Genomic DNA, 18,669 nt, shown 5'->3' on the forward strand with positions numbered 1-18,669 from the left:
AGAGCAGAGAAGGGTAGTTTTGCACCCTGAGATGTTTCAAGCAGGCCATACTGTAAGTATTATTTTAAAAATCCAGTTCCAGTGTGTTGGTTTGTGGACTTAAGTGTTCTGTTAACTTATATTTGAATACTAGAGTATCTTATTTGATATACAAACGCTGACCTTTGGGGCATCAGACTGTAATGAATAAATGCTGTATGTTTGTCTATATTCCAGGTTGACTCTGTGTAGTACGTTTTAGATATGCCTGGGCAGCTGGTCTTCGGGGAATTTTAAAGTTTATTCATTCACCCCCATTTGCTCAACAGTTAATGAGAGTACCCTGTCTTGAAGTACAGGGTACTTGTACCATGCCCAGAGTACTGGGTAGGGATTTTACATAAAATACATCTCCACCCAGAGAGGCAATGTGGATAGAATACTGATGAAGTCAGAATACCTGGGTTCTATTCCCATTTCTGCCAGTGACTTGCTGAATGCTTGGGTATTTCTATTAACCTCTGAGTGTTTGTTTCTATTCTATTGTATCTATTCAGTGAGCATACTCACTTTGAGAAAAAGTCTATGGCTGGAAAAATGCTCCATAACAGCTAAGCGTCATACATAAGTGTAAAAATATATTTAGGCAATTCTTTTGCATTTCATAAAGGTTATAAACTTCACCCTCAAAATGAGTGAGAATCCTTTAAGTGTTATAAAGCTAAATGATGACAATACTTACAATAATTTTAAAATGTTAATAAGTAATTGCTATCACAATGAGTAAATATGCAGTGTTTAAGAAGAAAGAAGTGTTTTTTTCTAAAAATAAACAGATGTAGAATGGAAAAGAGGGGGAAATTGACAGGTTCAAAAGAGACTTAAGAGAAGACACACCAAGAGCTTCTCTTTGCAAGTAAATCTCCTCTAGGACAAAATCCTAGCCTCAGAAAAGTCTATTGAAGTTTTGCCACGGACATCAATGGGGCCAGGATTTCATCTCTGCAGTCCAGCTTGCAGCCAGGGAATGAGGGAAGCCATAGTGCAGGCTGGTGAACAGTGCGCCAGTTAAAGCCAGCTATATGTTTGCCACTTCCCAGGGAAGTGGATGATTCTGAGCTGCACAGCCTAACCCAGTGGCTCTCAACCTTTCCAGACTACTGTACCCCTTTTGGGAGTCCGATTTGTCTTATGTTCCCCCAAGTGTCACCTCATTTAAAAACTACTACTTACAGACATAAAAATACAAAATTGGCATAGCACGCTATTACTGAAACAATTATAAAATAAATAAGTTGGAATATAAATATTGTACTTACACTTCAGGGTATAGTATATAGAGCAGTATCAACAAGTCATTGACTCTGAAATTTCAGTTTGTACTGACTTTGCTAGTGCTTTTCACATAGCCTGAACTAAAATATTTAGATGAGTTGATGTACCCGTTGGAAGACCTCTGTGTACCCCCAGCGGTATGCATACCCCTGCTTGAAAACAACTGGCCCAGATAACAGCGAAGGAGCAGTGGCCCAGGCTGTCTGGAATCCATAACAACACACATTCTTGAAAATAATTTGGCAAAAACATAAGCAAAGAAAACTTTACAAAGGGCCCTGATTATGACTCTCCAAAATGAAATGGTATTAAAAGGGCTCAGTCCTCAGTGCCACTGGGATCATCGCAACTTTTAAGATGGCTGGCCTACAAGCCTGAAGCATTTTGATCTCTGTTTGCTATGACTGTTATTGGGATAGTGGACTGAGTAGACTTAATCAGTGAAGTAATAAAGAGCAAATTTTATTGGTCTCAAACATCTGATAAAAAACATTAAGTGCTACTGGGTAAATGCAATTTTCCAGTCAGACAGATTAAAAACAGGTTCCCTGCACCACACTTTCCAAGCTTAAGGCACAAGACCGTACAAACCAGCCCTGAGATGGTGAATGCACAGTCACAAACTGAAAAGTGTTTGTGAAGAGATATATAGTAAAAACAATGAAGATTAAGGGTCCACAGAATGAGTCATGTATCTTGTGTGTGGAAGTACCAGGGCTCTCTGTGAGCTGAGGGGTGAAAACATTTTCTTTTGGGGGAGGCAAACTTCTGAAACTGCTCACAGCACATGTACTTCATGGAGAGAACAGTATTTCAGAAGTACTGTAACAATGCTCCGAGCCTGGATTGGTGGGGCCTGCGCTTCCAAGCGGATTCAGTGGCCTCAGAAGCTCACTAAGGCCCTCAATGTGACCTCCCTTTTTCAGTACAATGGCAAAGGTCACAGCTTATTGAGCTACTTTCATCACAGGCCAGTATGGGAGGTGGGAAGGTGGAATACCCACAGTCTCTGTTGCTCCTTAGAGCTCAGTAGGTGCAGTTTGGCCTCCTGCCTGGACCAAAGTCTGCTTGCCCTCTCAAGGGGATCTCTGTAGAGCATGGGGGGAAGGGAGGGAACCCAGGCCCGCCCTCTACTCTGGGTTCCAGCCAGGGACCCTAATGGTAGCAGCTGTTGGCAGCTTTCCCTTCACCACTGACACTGCTTTGATTCCTGGGGCCACTTCCCTGTGGTCCCCTTTTCCTAGCTTCACCCTTACCTCAGGATTCAGCAATTCCTCTCCTCAAGCTCCTTTCAGCTGGGCTTCTCCCAAGAGAACTGGAAAGGAGAGCTTTTAAAGGGAGTATGAGTATTGGTTCCAGCTGTCTCCATTAGCCTAATGGCCTTAACTGACCCTTTGCCAGTTAATTGAGGTCAGGTGCTGGCATTAGCTTAACGACCTTAACTGGTTGAACTGGCATCAGGTGTCCTGCTTGGCCTAGAATAGCCTTTGTTTGGCTCTCCAGGGAACAGAGACCTGCTCATTTTGAGGCTGAGATACCTGCCTTCCACTACTCTCTTATATCCCTTCTGGTCTGAGTCCGTCACAGTACATATAACAACAGTAGATGCTTATATTGAAGTTCAGTCCAACGTAAGGCAGCAATGCAGTTTTCAGTGACTGTCAATCAATTCCTCTTTGTAGAGCAGAAATCTAAGTACTGGCAAACAAATACCGTATACACTCATTCATAAGCTGAATTTTTTTAGTAAAAAAGGGAAGCACCAGAGAAGGGGGTCGGCTTATGAACAGGTATAGAGAGGGAGAGGTGGGGACACAGCCCCTCCCCCCCAACAGAGGGAGCAAGGAGAGGCAGCACAGCCAGGAGAGCCAGAAGGGAAGAGGCGGGGCCAGAGTCTCTCCGCTTCTGGCCATGCTGCTCCCCCCCAGCCTCCGAAGCAGCTGAAGCTCCAGGGCTGGCAGGCTGCGGCCACGCCACCCGGCCCCGCCTGCTGGAGCACGCTACAGCCAGGCCAGAGCCATCCTCCCTGGCCCGCTCCAGCTAAGGTGGGATGGGGATGGGGATGGGGATGGGGGGGGATGTCCCGAGATGGGGAGGGGTCATGTGGGGGGTAGTCACAGGGGTTACTCCCCTGACCCCCAGCTTCTCCCCCCTAAAAAATTTCCCCACCAGTTGCTGTCCTGGCCCATCAGGGTAAGCAGCTGGCATGCCGGGACACTTTGTTTACTTAGGTTTTCCTCCGTGCCTGCGGACGCTCGAGGTAAACAAACCGTCTCGGCCCACCAGCGGCATATTCTGATGGCCCGGGAGCCAAAGTTTGCCAACCCCTGAATTATAGGGTCAGCTTATGAATGGGTCATAAAAATTTTCCATTTTTACTTATCCATCTTGGGGGGGGGGGGGGTCAGCTTATAAATAAACCAGCTTATGATAGAGTATATATACCTGAATAACATTCAATGACTCAGCATGAAGGTTAACATTGAATCCCCTAAATTAAATTTTAGATAAAATTTCACTCTAAAATGAAAATTTTAACAAAACAGTATGAGCAGTCATGAGAATTTCTTCATGCACTTTCACTGTCCCTGAGTACCGCAATTTCTTCCCAGACCAGATTTCTTAATCTACTTTGCTGTTTTATGGCAGCACACTCCTAAGAAATACAGTAACTCCTCACTTAACGTCCTCCCGCTTAATGTTGTTTTGAAGTTTTGTCGCTGCTCCATTAGGGAACATGCTCGTTTAAAGTTGTGCAATGCTTCCTTATAATGTCATTTGGCTGCCTGCTCTGTCCACTGCTTGTAGGATTCTGTGGAAGAGCAGCGACTTTACAAGGGAGCATAGCGCAAGTTCCTCTTCTCCGCCTCCTCTCCCTCCCTCCCAGCGCTTCCTACTTAGGACTTTCTGGGAGGGAGTGGAGAAGGGCCGTGTCTCCACTTCTCCCCCTCCCTCCAAGAAAGTCCTAAGCACCGCCAAACAGCTGTTTGGCCGCAGGGAAGTGCTGGGAGGGAGGGGGAGGAGCGGGGACGTGGCATGCTCCGGGGAGGAGGTGGAGTGGAGTGGAGCAGGGATGGGAAGAGGCAGGCCTGGAGCATCCCCCGGCAAAGTCGGCGCCTGTTCTTCTGGGGGGAAGCTGCCGCTGCGCAAGGTGCTTCTGAGCATCCTTGCCTGCCTCACTGTCTGCAGAGGGCTGTGCCTGTGTGGGGTAAGCCAGGGGCACCTTCCAACCACAGTATACTGTACAGTACTGTACAGTATATAATGCCTTTTGTCTGCCCCAAAAAAATTTCCTTAGAATCTAACCCCCCGCATTTACATTAAATCTTATGGGGAAATTGGATTTGTTTAACATTTCACTTAAAGTTGCATTTTTCTGGAACATAACTACAATGTTAAGTGAGGAGTTACTGTATTCTTTATCCCCTCTTTCATACAGGAAAGAAATTAATTTATTCACATTGTAATGAATGGATTACATGTAGAGTCTTGCGTAAGTTAGGAAATAGGTTCAGAATTTAAGACAGTTGTAGGCTACTGAATGTCAGTGCTATACCCAAGTATATAATTAATCAAATAAACTGATTTCCCCCCCCCCCCCCCGTATTGTTGGATACAAATTTTATCTCATTATAGCAAAAAAGGCAGAACATTTCAGGGCAACTTAATGTCGGGTAGCTAGAATCACGTGGCCTTTAACTTTGTATATTAACACCCTCTCCATATTATAGTTAGCCAGATATGCATCTCCATGTCTTATTGCTTAATAGAAGATATTTAAAGACTATTACTCAAGCTCTCAGTATTAAAAACATTCAAGGTAACAGAGACAGAACAAAATTACTCAGCTGTTCAATAAAACCCTTAATTATGACTATGAAAATTGCAATCAACTTACATTGTTCTAAAAGTGCTGTAGCAAATGGATTATTTCTGCATGTGAATGAGACGTACTGCATTGCATCAGTGTTAATAAGCGAATGTGTTATCTTTGGGATAACCAAGTTTTTCCAGATTGGGCTGACACGCAAACTGAATCATAGGTGGAGGCCCACACATCAGAATAAGAGTCTCTCTGCCTGGGGGAGGGAGGTATGCTTTAATCATGTCTGCAGTAATGAAGCCAGAGCTATACTTCCAATCTGAAACAAACAAGGAATACCATTAGTACCTTACAACAATTCAAACATATATTCACACTAAAGGTCCCCGTCCTGCCCCTCAACATGACACCAACCACACACACTGACAAATATCCCTATAGAATCAGCATTAATACCACATTACTGTAAGCAGGCACTTGACGAGGGTAGGATCAAAACCCTGGACTACATCCACCCCTGTTGTTAAGTACAGCCTTGTCTAGCAGCAGCAAGTAGGGTACACAATAAGCTGCAGTGAAAAGCAGGCTGCTTCACACTGCAGCATGTACCTACTCGTGGCAGTGAAAGGCTCTAGCAGAAGGGAAGCAGCGGGGAAAGGCTCCACCAGTGAGAAGCTGCCGCTCTCCCTGCTGCCTCTCCCCTGCCCTGGGGAAAAGCTCCGGCAGTGGGACACTGACATGAGAGGCACTGCTTGGGCATGTCGAAAGCCATGTAGGGTATATACCCTAAGGTTCTGGCATGTCTTTACTCGCTTAAGCAGTGTTTCACCATCTACCCAGGCTGCTTTAAGTGTAGACATAGCCTAGGTCTGACTGCATTGAAGTCAAATATTTAAAATCAACATAGTTGTGATCGCTTACACCAGCCATTAATTTGGCTCACTGTTTTGTGAGCTAGATACAGTAGAGTTCAAGCTCTAGCTTTTTGTTTTCCCTCCCAATACAGTACTACATAGAAATCCACAACTGATTCTTTGTCTTTGTATTGTGCAACTGCACCCTATTTAAAACTGACCTACTGTAAGCGGCACTTGTACATTTGCCTGTTGTGCCCATAGCAAGTACTAAGCAGAGACGATGCCAAGGTAACATGATTCTGCTGGAGAAATGAGGAGGGAGGGACATAGACTAGACAAAGCAGCAGAGTTGTGTATTTTGCTGAGAAGTCCAAGAAAGTGACACTTTACCCTACTAGTACAATGACAAACATTTCATTTCACTATCCAAAGCTCCGCAGGTAATGGTTGCACCATTCAATGGAAGTTAATTATTAGTTCCTGTTTTCTAAGGTTACCAGAACAGCTCCCTGCTTTGGTAAGGTTGTCAGATACTAGTAAGTTTGCTAGGAGTGCTCAGATACCATAGGAATGGATGGCTGGATATTGTAGCAATATTAGTAGGAAGAAAAACTTGTGGATACAGAAAAGAGGGCAGAAGAAAATCAAACACCAGTAACTTACCGTGAGGAGGTCTGTCCAATGTATACCGCACTTTAAATTGATCAGGGTGATTCTTGGCTACCTCTTCTAGCTCTGCTCTCAGTAATATGTCTTTTTCAGTCTGTTTAAAAAAAAAAAAGGGGGGGGGGGGAATTGTTTGTCACCAGACCATATCAGTGCACACAGTAACATGGACTAACATGGCACTTACTTTATTTTCAGCAGGAAGGAATCAGTTTTCCTCATTTATCAAGTCAGTAGACAAACTGAATTTTTCTTAAGCATATGGTAGTTTATAATTTTCTTCACTGTAAATCCAGATTAATAGTAAAAACAAATCAGATTTAAACAGCAACCTAGCTGATACTAGTGTTAAATAGTTAAACAGCCAAATGCCAGGAAATTCAGAATCAAGATTAAAACTCTTTAATCCATTTGCACAGATTAGTCTTGGTCTCCCCACCAGTGGGTTTTTTTGCATATTACAAACATGGCAGTGCCTAGGTGGAACAGTGAGAGTTAAGAACAGGGAGTGAAATCCTGACATCCCTGAAATCAATGGAGCCAGGATTTCACCCACAAACTTCAGTTCAGGAGTTCGGGGCTTCTGGCAGTTTTACATGCACAAACTCTTTGTACATTGTACTAATATGATTTCTTAGGGATTTTTTTTTCCTTTTTGTTGGTTTAAGAACAAAAGAAACCGAACTCAGGACAGCGTATGAGAGCAGATGCAATAAACCGTAATGTCTCCTGTAACTTCTTATATAGATCGTTTTTAAATAAACCATGGCAAACCACATAGCAGCCTTGATAATCAAAGGGAGTTCTGCATGTGAAATATATGGACTAGGACCACATGCTTTAACGTAACTGTGTGGCACATATGTATAATACAGATCAAGAAAAAAATCTTGTGATTCAGAGAAGTAATTTTTCAGAATTAAATATCACAACAGTATCACCAGTTCAAAGTCCTCCTAATAGTGTCCCTGGGGTAAAAAAAGAGGGCAAACAAGTGACACAATATATTTATCTGATTAGCAAAAAGGAGGTAACACTTTGTATTATCATTAGGATCCTTTGTGATGTGACGGATCAGCTGCAACATCGGAGTTATTCCTATTCAAAACAAAAGACAATTATAGATGAGCTTTTCCTTTTAGCTCACACGAAGGCTGCATTATCAGGCAGTATGGCAAGCTGACTTCAGTGGAAGTTTTGTCTGCATGAAGCCACAAGATCAGGCCCATAATATCCCAATTTCTGATCCATGTCAGGTGTAAAGTTTCTTCTTTTTACTCAAAAAAGCCACAAAGTAACACTTTACCTAGTGCTTTACTAACATTAAATAATAAACACTCTGGTAGGATAGATAAAGTAAATATTATAACCTCATTGTACAGAGGCTGAGTCAGACTCAGAGAGGTTAAGTGACTTGCCCAAGATCACATGATAAATCAGTTTAAGAACCAGGACAGAACTCATGTGAGCTCAGACCAAGTCTCTCTTTCTCTGTATCGTTATGATTATTAATACTGTGGCAATACCCCACATCTGCTATCAGAATCAGGAGCCTATTGTCCAGGGACTGTAAAAACAGGAGAAAACAGTCCCTGCCCTGAATATCTTAGTATAAAGAGGAAATCCACAATGTTCAGTACATAAATACATAGATGAACACTTTAAAATAATATGTTAATTTTAATCAAATGGAATGTTAAAATATTACATCCATGTATCAAAGAAAGCATCGTTAGGCAACAGATTCAATTGATAATGGAGAGAGAGAACCTTTAGTCACAAAATAAATTAAACAGAAAATGTCTCAATAATCATCACAACCCTCTAAACCTCTATTTGCTCTCTCATGAGGTTCCTACCCTCAGCACAACAGTTTCACCTGTTCCTCCAGCTATCATCCCAAGATGCTTTACAAACTTTCTGTGTGCTTCAGACTTCTTGTCAGGCTTGATAGCAAAGTTACCTGGAAGAAAAATTCAAAACTTACAGGTAATTGAATAAATAAAGTATAATAGAACAAACTTATAAATTAAACAGTAATAAGTTACCAGGACCCCAGATGGCATTCAACCAAGAGTTCTAAGGGAACTCAAATATGAAACTGCGGAACTACTAACTGGTATGTACCCGATCACTTAAATCAGTTTCTGTACCAAATGACTCGTGGATAGCTAATGTGACACCAATTTTTTTAAAAGGCTCTGGAGGCAATCATGACAATTACAGGCCAGTAAGCCTAAGTTCAGTACCTGGCAAATTGATTGAAACTGTAGCAAAGAACAGAATTATCAGAAACACAGACGAACACAGTTTGTTGGGGAAGAGTCAACAACTTTTGTAAAGGGAAATCATGCCTCACAAGTCTATCAAAATTCTTTGAGAGGATCAACAAACATGAGAACAAAGTTGATCCAGTGGATATAGTGTACTTAGACTTTCAGAAAATCTGCACCAAAGGCTCTTAAGCAAAGTAAGCAGTCATGGGATAAAAGAAAGACAAAAGACAGAAAACAAAGGGGGAATAAATGGTTAGTTTTCAGAATGGAGAGAGGTAAATAGTGGTGTCCCCCAGGGATACATTCGGGGACCAGTCCTATTCAACATATTCATAAATGATTTGGACAAAGGGATAAACAGCAAGGTGGCAAAATTTGCTGACAATACAAAATTACTCAAGATAGTTAAGTCTAAAGCAGACTGCAAAAAGTTAAAAAGGGATCTCACAAAACTGGGTGACTGGGCAACAAAATGGCAGATGAAATTCAATGTTGATAAATGAAAAGTAATGCACATGGGAAAACATAATCCCAACTCTACATATAAAATGATGGGATCTAAATTAGCTGTTGCTATTGTGGATAGTTCTCAGAAAATGCTCAATGTGCAACAGCAGTGAAAAAAGTGAACAATGTTAGGAACCATTAGGAAAGGGACAGATAAGACAGAACATATAATACCACTATATAAATCCATGGTATGCCCACACCTTGAATCCTGCTTGCAGTTCTGGTCACCCCATCTCAAAAAAAAAAAAAAAAAAAAAAAAGATAGAATTGGAAAAGGTGTAGAGAAAGGCAACAAAAATGATTAAGGGTATACGACAGCTTCCATATGAGGATAGATTAAAAAGATTGGGACTTTTAAGCTTGGAAAGGAGACAACTAAGGGGGGATATGATGAACAATATGGAGAAAGAGAATAAGGAAGTATTATTTATTCCTTCACGTGACACAGGAACCAGGGGTCACCCAATGAAATTAATAGGCAGCAGGTTTAAAACAAACATAAGGAAGTGCTTCTTCACTCAACACACAGTCAACCTGTGGAACTCATTGCCAGGGGATAGGCAAAGGTGAAGGCCAAAACTATAATGGAGCTCAAAAAAGAATAAGGTGAGTTCATGGAGAATAGGTCCAGCAATGGCTATTAGCAACGATTGTCAGGGGTGCAACTCCATGCCCTGGGTGTCCCTAGCCTTTGACTGCCAGAAGCTGCGAGTGGACAACATGGGGATGGATCACTCTGATTGCCTGCTCTATTCAGTCCCTCTGAAGTACCTAGCATTGGCCACTGGCAGAAGAAAGGATACTGGGCTAGATGGACCTTTGGTCTGACCCAGTATGGCTGTTTTTGTCCTTATGTTCTTAACAGATACAACTGCTGTGGAAGTCCAATTGTTGGAGTTGGCAACCTGATACACGGGGACAGATCTTCAGATCCGGCCAAGCTGTGCTCAGCTCAGGCCAAGGTGGAAATGGTAAAAGTGGCTTTATGCCCCCTTTGTAGTCTCCAATCTCACTGCTGGACAAGGACTAGTTTAGCCACAAGCATAATTTAGAATAGCCTTGAGGCTCCTCTGAACCACTGCACCTAGATGCACCAAAAGGTCACCCTGCAGCTGTGGATTGCTGGAGCACAGTGGCCACACACCCTACACTGAGAGCTGGGAATAGCAGCAACCGTCACCCAGGGATTTCCCCTGAGGAAATCCTCAGGAGGCTAATTAAGTCATCTTTATGATCCCTTTGCATCATGGGAGCAAAGCTGAGGATCTGGCCTTTTAGAACGTTAGTGTTCAACAGCAATTAAATATATTAGTGTTCTGCACACTCAGATCAGGCCCTTTTATTATAGTAATTTATTCATCTCTAGATACCTATATAGCTAACAAGAATCCAATTAAACCCTTGGCATTGACCTAAAGGCCATGTGACCTTGACCCCTAGTATCCAGGGATCCAAAAAAGCTACATAACTTCTTTTGTACACCAGTGGATACCGCTGCTTTGGGGTAATCAAAAAATAAGACACAGCTTGTAACTCAATTCAGATGCCACATATCTCCAAGAGTCAAACAGAAAGCCTCATGACGAACACTTTACAAATGCGCACTCTGATAATCATTTAACAGATTTGTAACCAATGCTGCAGAGTTGCTGTTGTCTATAGCAATCAAAGTGCAACAGAAAAGTGTGTGGATTTGTAACTTATGTGGCTCATTGAGTCCATCCAAAAAATAAGACTCATTTGTACTTTATTCCTAATAAAGGGCCTGATCCTGAGAAGTGCTAAGCACCTAGAGCTGCCACTGAAATATATGGAAGTTTTAGGTGTACAGTCCCTGTCAATCAAGATCAGGGCAAAATCCCTTATACTCTTTTACAACCATCTTATGTGAGAGTCCCTCAACACATCAGTCCCTCCCACTCGGAAAGATCCTTATCCAAGACAAGCCTGTTTTAAAACAGGGCAAGCTGGCTTGCCGCCAGGGAGTTACAGAGCAGGAAGGATGTGCTTCCCAGAGGAGCACTTTAAGATTTGCAGCCTGAGCATCTGGCACAAAGATTAAAAAACTCTCAGCTACTTCAAATACATTTTTCTCAGTGATACGAAACAATATGAATGTATCAATAGAGAAGAGTGGATTTAATTACCCTTGACACGAGGGCAAGTGTTTGAACAGTCGCAGTCATCCCATTCTCAGACAAGTACAAAGCTCTCATTCCCCCACATGGTCACACTACAACAGGCACTAGTCAAGAACACTGGGAGAGAACTCCCAGAGGAGAACTTTGGGGCTCTTCTTGCCATTTCATTTCAAAAGAAAGCAGTGTCCCAATCTGGAAAACCCTCAAGATTTAAATTGCTTTTGAAAATAACTAGATTCCCCCTCCCTCCATTTTAACATCACAGTACCTGTCCCCTTGTATACAAGGAGCCCGTTTGGCCCTCTGAAGTCGATGGTATCCCCAACAGTCATGCTGTTTAAGTACTGGGACATCTTCCCGCCTTCAGGGAATTTGGGATTGACATTTTTGTAGTAGACCTGAAAAAACACAACAATTGTTAGTGTTTCACCATTTAGCTATCAGATGGCAATAGTGTGTTCTCAAAAACTTGCATAATACACTGGACACCTGAAATGAGACCCAGAAAATCTCTTGTTCTCAGTATTCGTTTCTGCACTGTAACTGGAAACCACCACAGTGCAATAAACAAAATGCTGCTTCAAGCAGCTGCTGCTGTTCCATCCATAACAGGCAGTGTAGCTAATGGGAATGTCCATGTGGACTCTAAACACTGCATCTATATCCCTATACCTCTGCAACACCAGTCTCAAGTCACCTCCATCACTACTCTCCCTCCAGAAAATGGCAGGAGCTCCTTTTTTACGGCACAGCATTCAAAAGGACTCCACCATAAAGTCCAGCAATGAATATTGCCTTAAATATTGCCTTGCACCTTCAAAACACTTTACAAATGTTAAACCACTAACAAATTCTCACAACACGAGGAATCAGAACAAGAGCGAAACCCAGAAACAAAAGGAGAAAACAGAAGGAGAAAGTGGATTGCCCAAAGGCAGACAGAGTCAGCATTAGAATGGGGATTAGAAGAACTCAGGAGTCCAGGGACCAAACCACAGTGCACTCTACAATCCACACTAGCTTGAAAGGTTCCAGCAAAGGACCCTATGAATACTCCTACTCAAAATCTTCCAGGATTCTAACATTGAATCAGAAAATGCAACGTTCTTTCATGACACTGCACCATGTATGCAAAGATCTGCAAGTCCATTTTTCAATTATTCAAGCATCAGAAAGGAAATAAAGGAGAAAACAATCTAAGGTTGCTGCATTAGCATAGATGGTTTGGGGAATGTGCAAGGCAGATTCTTAAAGAGTGGGTTATAGAGGTGCAGGCTGCAACATACTTCTCCACAATGTAAGAGCAAAGCAAGGCTATCTACGTCTCTACCCATCCTGTCTAACAACAATCAATTCCAGCACATTTTTAAAGTTGAACTCTGTACAAGAATCTCATTGTGGAAAACGAGGGCCTCGTGCTCATGCCAGGAGTAGATGCCGACTAGCTTTTCTTCTTCCACTCCTGCTGCACCTAGAATCCTCTCAAGGGCTTGCTCTCTCCTCCTTCATTAAATTCAGGCTCCTCATTCATTCCTATGGCCCTGCACATCATTTCCCCAGCCTCCATCTCTGCTCTCATTTCATTTCATAACCTTCTGCACCTCTGTCTCCTCCCCATCCTAGCTTCAAACCTTATTTTATTCTACCCTCTGCACAGCCCACAGTTTCAGCAACCAAATGCTCCCTCTCCTCCTCCAAATGTCTCCTTTAAACCCACCTCTTTTTGAAGCCTTCCCATGATAAACAGAGATGGGCTGAAGATAGTTTTCCTATCCCATGAAATTTTTTTTAATTTCCAAAGTTTTCCAGTTCCGAGATTAGGTCCCCAGCCTTAAAGCATCTGAACTGTTGCCCCATATTGGTTATCCATCTGAGCTTTTGGAGAAGGCAACCTTTGCCGGATTCTGACTTCACACAGATTTTACACTTAGTGTAACTACTGACTTTAATTTATCCCAGTGTGAGAGCTCAACCAGGCCTTTTGTCTTTCTATGCATTTTGTAGAGCACTCTGCACTTATGGCATTCTCCAAATAATAATCTCATTAGAACAACTTCCAAGCTTAGAGAGGTGTGGTGGAATTTCTCTAGTGAAGCTGAAGTTAGCAAGCACCTTGTCACTTATTTTCTACTTACATGTAAACCCTATCAATGGCAGCAGCATAGTTTTAGGAAGAACAGTCCTTAGTTAATCATTGCTGAAGAAGTAGCAGGGAAGAGGCTCCTGACTCCATTTTATTGGATACTGTGCCAAAATAGTGACTATTGTTTTCTTCTCGCTCTCAGAGTTGTGATGGCAGATTTACTAGCGAGATTTATATCATTTAAAGGACATTGTGAAATAAGCTGGTGTTTCAAATTCCTAACAGCCAGGTGTCACATCATAAAAACTGCTATCACAATTGGCAGCCTTGTATCAATCACCCTCTCATCCCTAAAGAATGAGGCACCAAAAAGACATCCCTCTCAAAGGACAGGCATTGGTAGGGAGCTGTAGGGAGAAATGTGCAGTGTCCCCCGCTGTACCTATTCAACAGATAAATAGGCTTCACTCTCAATATCTAATATCCAGCACCTTCCAGGCTCACTAAATACACTTTAAAATAAATACTAACCTGGAGGACTTTTGCCATCAAATCACCGTATTTTAAGAAAGGTCAAATTTTGGGCATAAACTACAGTGTTTGACAGCATCACTTTAAATGTCACTGAAATCCAATCCTCTCCTTCCTAAGGCAAGCATTGCCTTCTACACTTGGATAGCGAACATGTCCAGTTAGATTAAATTATTTGTCTACATTAAGGCAGCTAATATTTACCTTTATAATTAAGTCAACATAACCTTTTACTTCGTCACTGGAAACTGGAGTGTAGGCCCGGATGACAAGATTACCATTGATTTTGGAAGAGAGGTAAACATGCTGGCCTAGGGAGAAAGAGTTACAATCTAATTATCACTTTCAGGACTGGGGAAGAGAAAACAAAAAGAATGGAGTGGGAAATAAGGAATCTAAATATATACAATAACTCCAATAAAAACATTAGAAGCTAACCACGATAGGCAAATCCTGTTGGGATACAGAAGTTATGTCTCATCTAGTCCTACAACCCTAGAAACATTCTTCACTACATTTAAGTCTAATCAAATAAATGCTATTGTTGAGAATATATTCTATATCCTTCAATATGTATATTTACAAAATCCATGGTTATCATAACATCATCAGGAGTATGCAATACATACATACATACACACACACACACACCATATGTTATGACAACAGCAATAGCATAAATTCCTTTTACAACCATGAAATAAATTGCTGAACTATGTCATGTGGGCTATTTTGTCCATTTGTTTTGCACACCTTGACATTACCAGTACACGGACCCTAACCCATTTCTTCCAGGGCCACCTCAGATATTGAAAAAACACTTTGCCCATTGTGGCTCTTCCCAATTCATGCCAATAAAGCAATACCATGTATAAATCTACAATTCCAGATCCCTATTATTGAAAAACGAATATAGATAGTAGTCACTATTTCTACTGGACAGAAGATTTTTGCTTTGTTGCAGTTTAGACAGTAGAGGGGATACAATTTTATCAAACTATTCCTACTGTCACATCTCCTTTTCTCTGGTCTAGTGGCTAGGCCCATGGTTAGAACAAGATGCTGCAGACTCTACCCATGTGTCTTCACATATAACCTACAGTTGTAGGACTTTCTCCTATACATGTATATTTGTGAAGGGGCTCGGTTTAATACATGAGTCAACCTATATTTGGGATTTATGAAAAAATGAAAGCACAGTAATTTGGCTTTTGCTGCTGCTCCCAGCCTAATAGGTATCCACACGGCCTCCGTTCCTTTTCCTGTTTGTCAGTACTAATCTATGGTTCTTGTAGCATGGTATTATACAACAGAGAGAGCTTGTCCAACAATGCAGTACCATGGCTGCCTCTAGATGGAGTTTTTAATACCTCACCTTCCTGAGCCCCAAATTCACTACGCTTAAAAAAAATCAGGGCAAAATGCGAAATTTACAAATAAAAATCATCACAGGAAAGAGTTTCAATATTTACCTATAGGTAGCCCTAATACATGATCCGGCGATGGAAGCCCAAACCTGAATTTCTTGGTATCGTGGCTGATCTCCTGACGGAAAGCAAAGAGATGGAGAATAAACAACGTGGTATTAACAAGACAGTACAGTATCCCTCTGAATTTGGAAAACAGCACAATATTCTTTGGTGAAACTACTGTTCATTACAGTGCAAGCCAAAATCCAAGCAGCAAAACGGAAACAGTTTTGACAGGGAAGTCTAACAGTTCATCTTTTTCTAAGCCTGGTTATAAAGGGCCAAATCTTGAAGTCCTCTCCCCTCCCCCCGAAGCCAACAGGAAGGCAATTTTTCCTGATTAAGGACATTGTGACAACTGCAGCCTTACAACAAAAATCTTTAGATTTTCTCTAATCAACATGCATGCTCATTGTACCTCTGACGTTTCCTGATCTATGACAGAACTGGCATGCCTCAAGTAGAGACATAGCCTTCCTTAATGTAAATGTGTAACTCCTACTTCCCACCAATGCAAATTCTAAGTGTATTAAAAGAAAGATATGCCTCTGGATTAAGAACTGTGCATCCAAAGAAACGAATCAAATTACTTATTCTTTTGAAGGGGCAACTAAAGTAAACACTAATTTTTGCATTATGTTTTAGGAACCAAATTTATGCAACATCTAGAAAAAATATTCCAAGACATTTCCAGTAGCAGCTATGAATATGAGATGTTCCCCAAATACTTTAAATACTTAATGACAGAGACTCCTGTCTTAAGTAAACCCACTCAAGGAACAGGGAAGATACAAGATCCGGATGCCATATAAAAAGTTTATTACCAAGGGTGATGATAAAATTGTATTGGAACACTCATGGAGATACTTTAAAGGGGTTGTTTAATACTAAAAAATCATCTTTTTTACTTTCTATCCAAGGACCTCAAAACATTTTACAAACATTAAGTATAGACATGCCTTCAAACCACAACACTCACAATTGGAAATCCCAAAGTTCAGGGATGTTCATATCAGAGTTCTGAGCTAGCCCATTATTACCAGAGAAACTCTTTGGATCCAAGTTCAAATTTTAAAACCTCCACTCCCAATTTCAGAGATGAGGGGATCTGTGTTTAAGACCATCTCTAATTATGCAAACTTCACAACACTCCTGTGAGATAACTTAGCATTATGGGTCTTCATTTTGCAGATACGGACACAGACAAAACAAAGACTCATTGAACTGCTCAACTGAACCAGTGTCAGAGCCAGGGAAAGAGCACAGATCTAACTCCAGTCCGGTTTTGGTCATTAGACCATGTTTCCTCCCTGAGAAAGTGTAGGCTGCACAATCTAAGTGATCTTCACAGAGCAGTTTGGCAGGATTCTGAACAAACCAAATGGCTTTGGTCACCTCTTTCTTTATCAATGGCAATGGATACTTAGTGTGTGGATCCTGTAATGTAATGGGATCACTCTTCCTCTGGGATTTCCCAGCCTTGAAAACTAACAGCACGGCTGTTGCGGCAATGACAACCACAGCAATCAGCAAGGCCAGGTCCTAAAAAAACGAAAACCGATTGTAAATGCCATCAGAGGCAGCCTTCGCTCAGTCATTGTTTTAGTGCATCAAATGCTCCAGCCTCGAAGGGACACAGAGAAAGTGGCCCTGGGCACGTTAATATTATGGCCACATAGTTCGGACGGACGGGGGGGGGGGGCAGCTCCCCGGGAAGCGAGGCTGTGAGGAGGATCTGGGGCTTCGGAAATGTTGAGAACCTGCGGGTGCCGGACAAGAGACAAACACACAAACTGAGCCTCTCCCTCACAGTCCCAGCCTCCATTACTGCCCCCACCCCCACGCTTCTTTGCGCTAACGCGGCTCCCCCCGCTGACCGGCGCTCCCAGGAGTTTCTCAAACAGCCCCAGCCCGGGGGCAGCCCCAGCCCTCGCCCCGCCCCGGCACAGGCTGCAGAGGGGTGGGAGCAGGTGCCACAGAGCCCAACCTGCACTGCACGCCGGACACAGCGCCCCTCGTACCGCGCTCGGCTCCATGACTGCGGCAGGCAGCGCTCCTGACCCCAGCGCCGCCTCACTGTCCCGAGTCCACTCCCGCTCCGCCCCGGTGCAACCTCCGAGTCCTCTTCCCTGCACACTCTGCCCAGCCCATGCAAACTCCTCCCGAGTCCCGCCCTGCACAAACCCAACAGTGCAACCCCCTCCCGCCCTGCACACTCTGCCCAGCCCGTGCAAAACCCTCCCGCCCTGCAGTCTCCCCCCTCCGCCCCCGTGCAACCCCCCCGTCTCTCCAGCCCCTGCACACTCCCTGTTGCACGCTCCCACCTCTCCCCAGTACACTGTCCAGCCCGTGCAACCCCCTCTCCCCAGTACACTGTCCAGCCCGTGCAAACCCCTCCTGCCCTGCAAGCTCCCCCCCCCCACATACACACACTTTGCCCCATGCAAGCCTCTCTGTACACTCCCATTGCTCCCTCACCCCACTGGAAAACCCCGCCCACCCGTTTCAACACCTCCCAACCCTTGGTCCCTGCAATCCTTTCCCCCTCTCCCTGCTTCAGCACTGTGCTAGCAGCTAGACCAGGCCTGCACAACTCGTAAAGCGGCGAGGGCCATATTACTCCAAAGAAAATAGCCGAGGGCCGAAACCCCCCGGCCGTCCTGAAACACGCCCCCCCCCCCAGCGCCACCCAGCCCCGCCGAACCCCATCTCCCCCCCCCCAGCGCCACCCAGCCCCCGTGTAAGCAAGCAGGACTCACCCCGGCGGCGCCTCCTGCTGGTCTTCTCGGGAATTAGCTCATCCAGCCATTGGAGCGACCTCTGCAGGCTGGTGTCCCACTGCCGCTGGCTCTGTGTCCCTCCTGGACCCTGGTGCCCTTTGATCTGGGGTGCTGCCCCCTGGCAATACCCCCACACTCTGGCTCTTGGTCTCCTCTCGCTGGGGAACCCCCAATCCTCTAATCCCCACCTCACCTCAGTATAAGGCTACTGCCAGTCAC

At 43.4% G+C, this 18,669-nt stretch overlaps 1 protein-coding gene across 1 annotated transcript; it reads right to left on the bottom strand.

Annotated features, from left to right (window-relative positions):
• Window positions 1–5,283: 5,283 nt before the first annotated feature.
• LOC135878178 (NADH-cytochrome b5 reductase 2) lies at window positions 5,284–17,706 on the bottom strand. The gene is made up of 9 exons (XM_065403767.1): window positions 17,692–17,706; window positions 17,066–17,212; window positions 15,674–15,746; window positions 14,406–14,512; window positions 11,856–11,985; window positions 8,540–8,623; window positions 7,676–7,758; window positions 6,658–6,760; window positions 5,284–5,456 (listed from the first exon to the last, which is right to left on the bottom strand). Exons 1-9 carry the CDS (start codon window positions 17,704–17,706, stop codon window positions 5,284–5,286), a joined length of 915 nt encoding a protein of 304 aa, XP_065259839.1.
• Between the last annotated feature and the right edge of the window lie 963 nt (window positions 17,707–18,669).

This window comes from Emys orbicularis, chromosome 4 (genome assembly GCF_028017835.1).
Source record: "Emys orbicularis isolate rEmyOrb1 chromosome 4, rEmyOrb1.hap1, whole genome shotgun sequence".
NCBI lineage: Eukaryota > Metazoa > Chordata > Testudines > Emydidae > Emys > Emys orbicularis.

Coding starts and splice junctions, on each gene's coding strand:
- LOC135878178 (XM_065403767.1), bottom strand. Junction 15,747..17,065: donor TGCCATTGATAAAGAAAGAG/GTGACCAAAGCC, acceptor GCTTTCCGTCAG/GAGATCAGCCACGATACCAA. Junction 5,457..6,657: donor ATTGGACAGACCTCCTCACG/GTAAGTTACTGG, acceptor TGTTTGTTTCAG/ATTGGAAGTATAGCTCTGGC.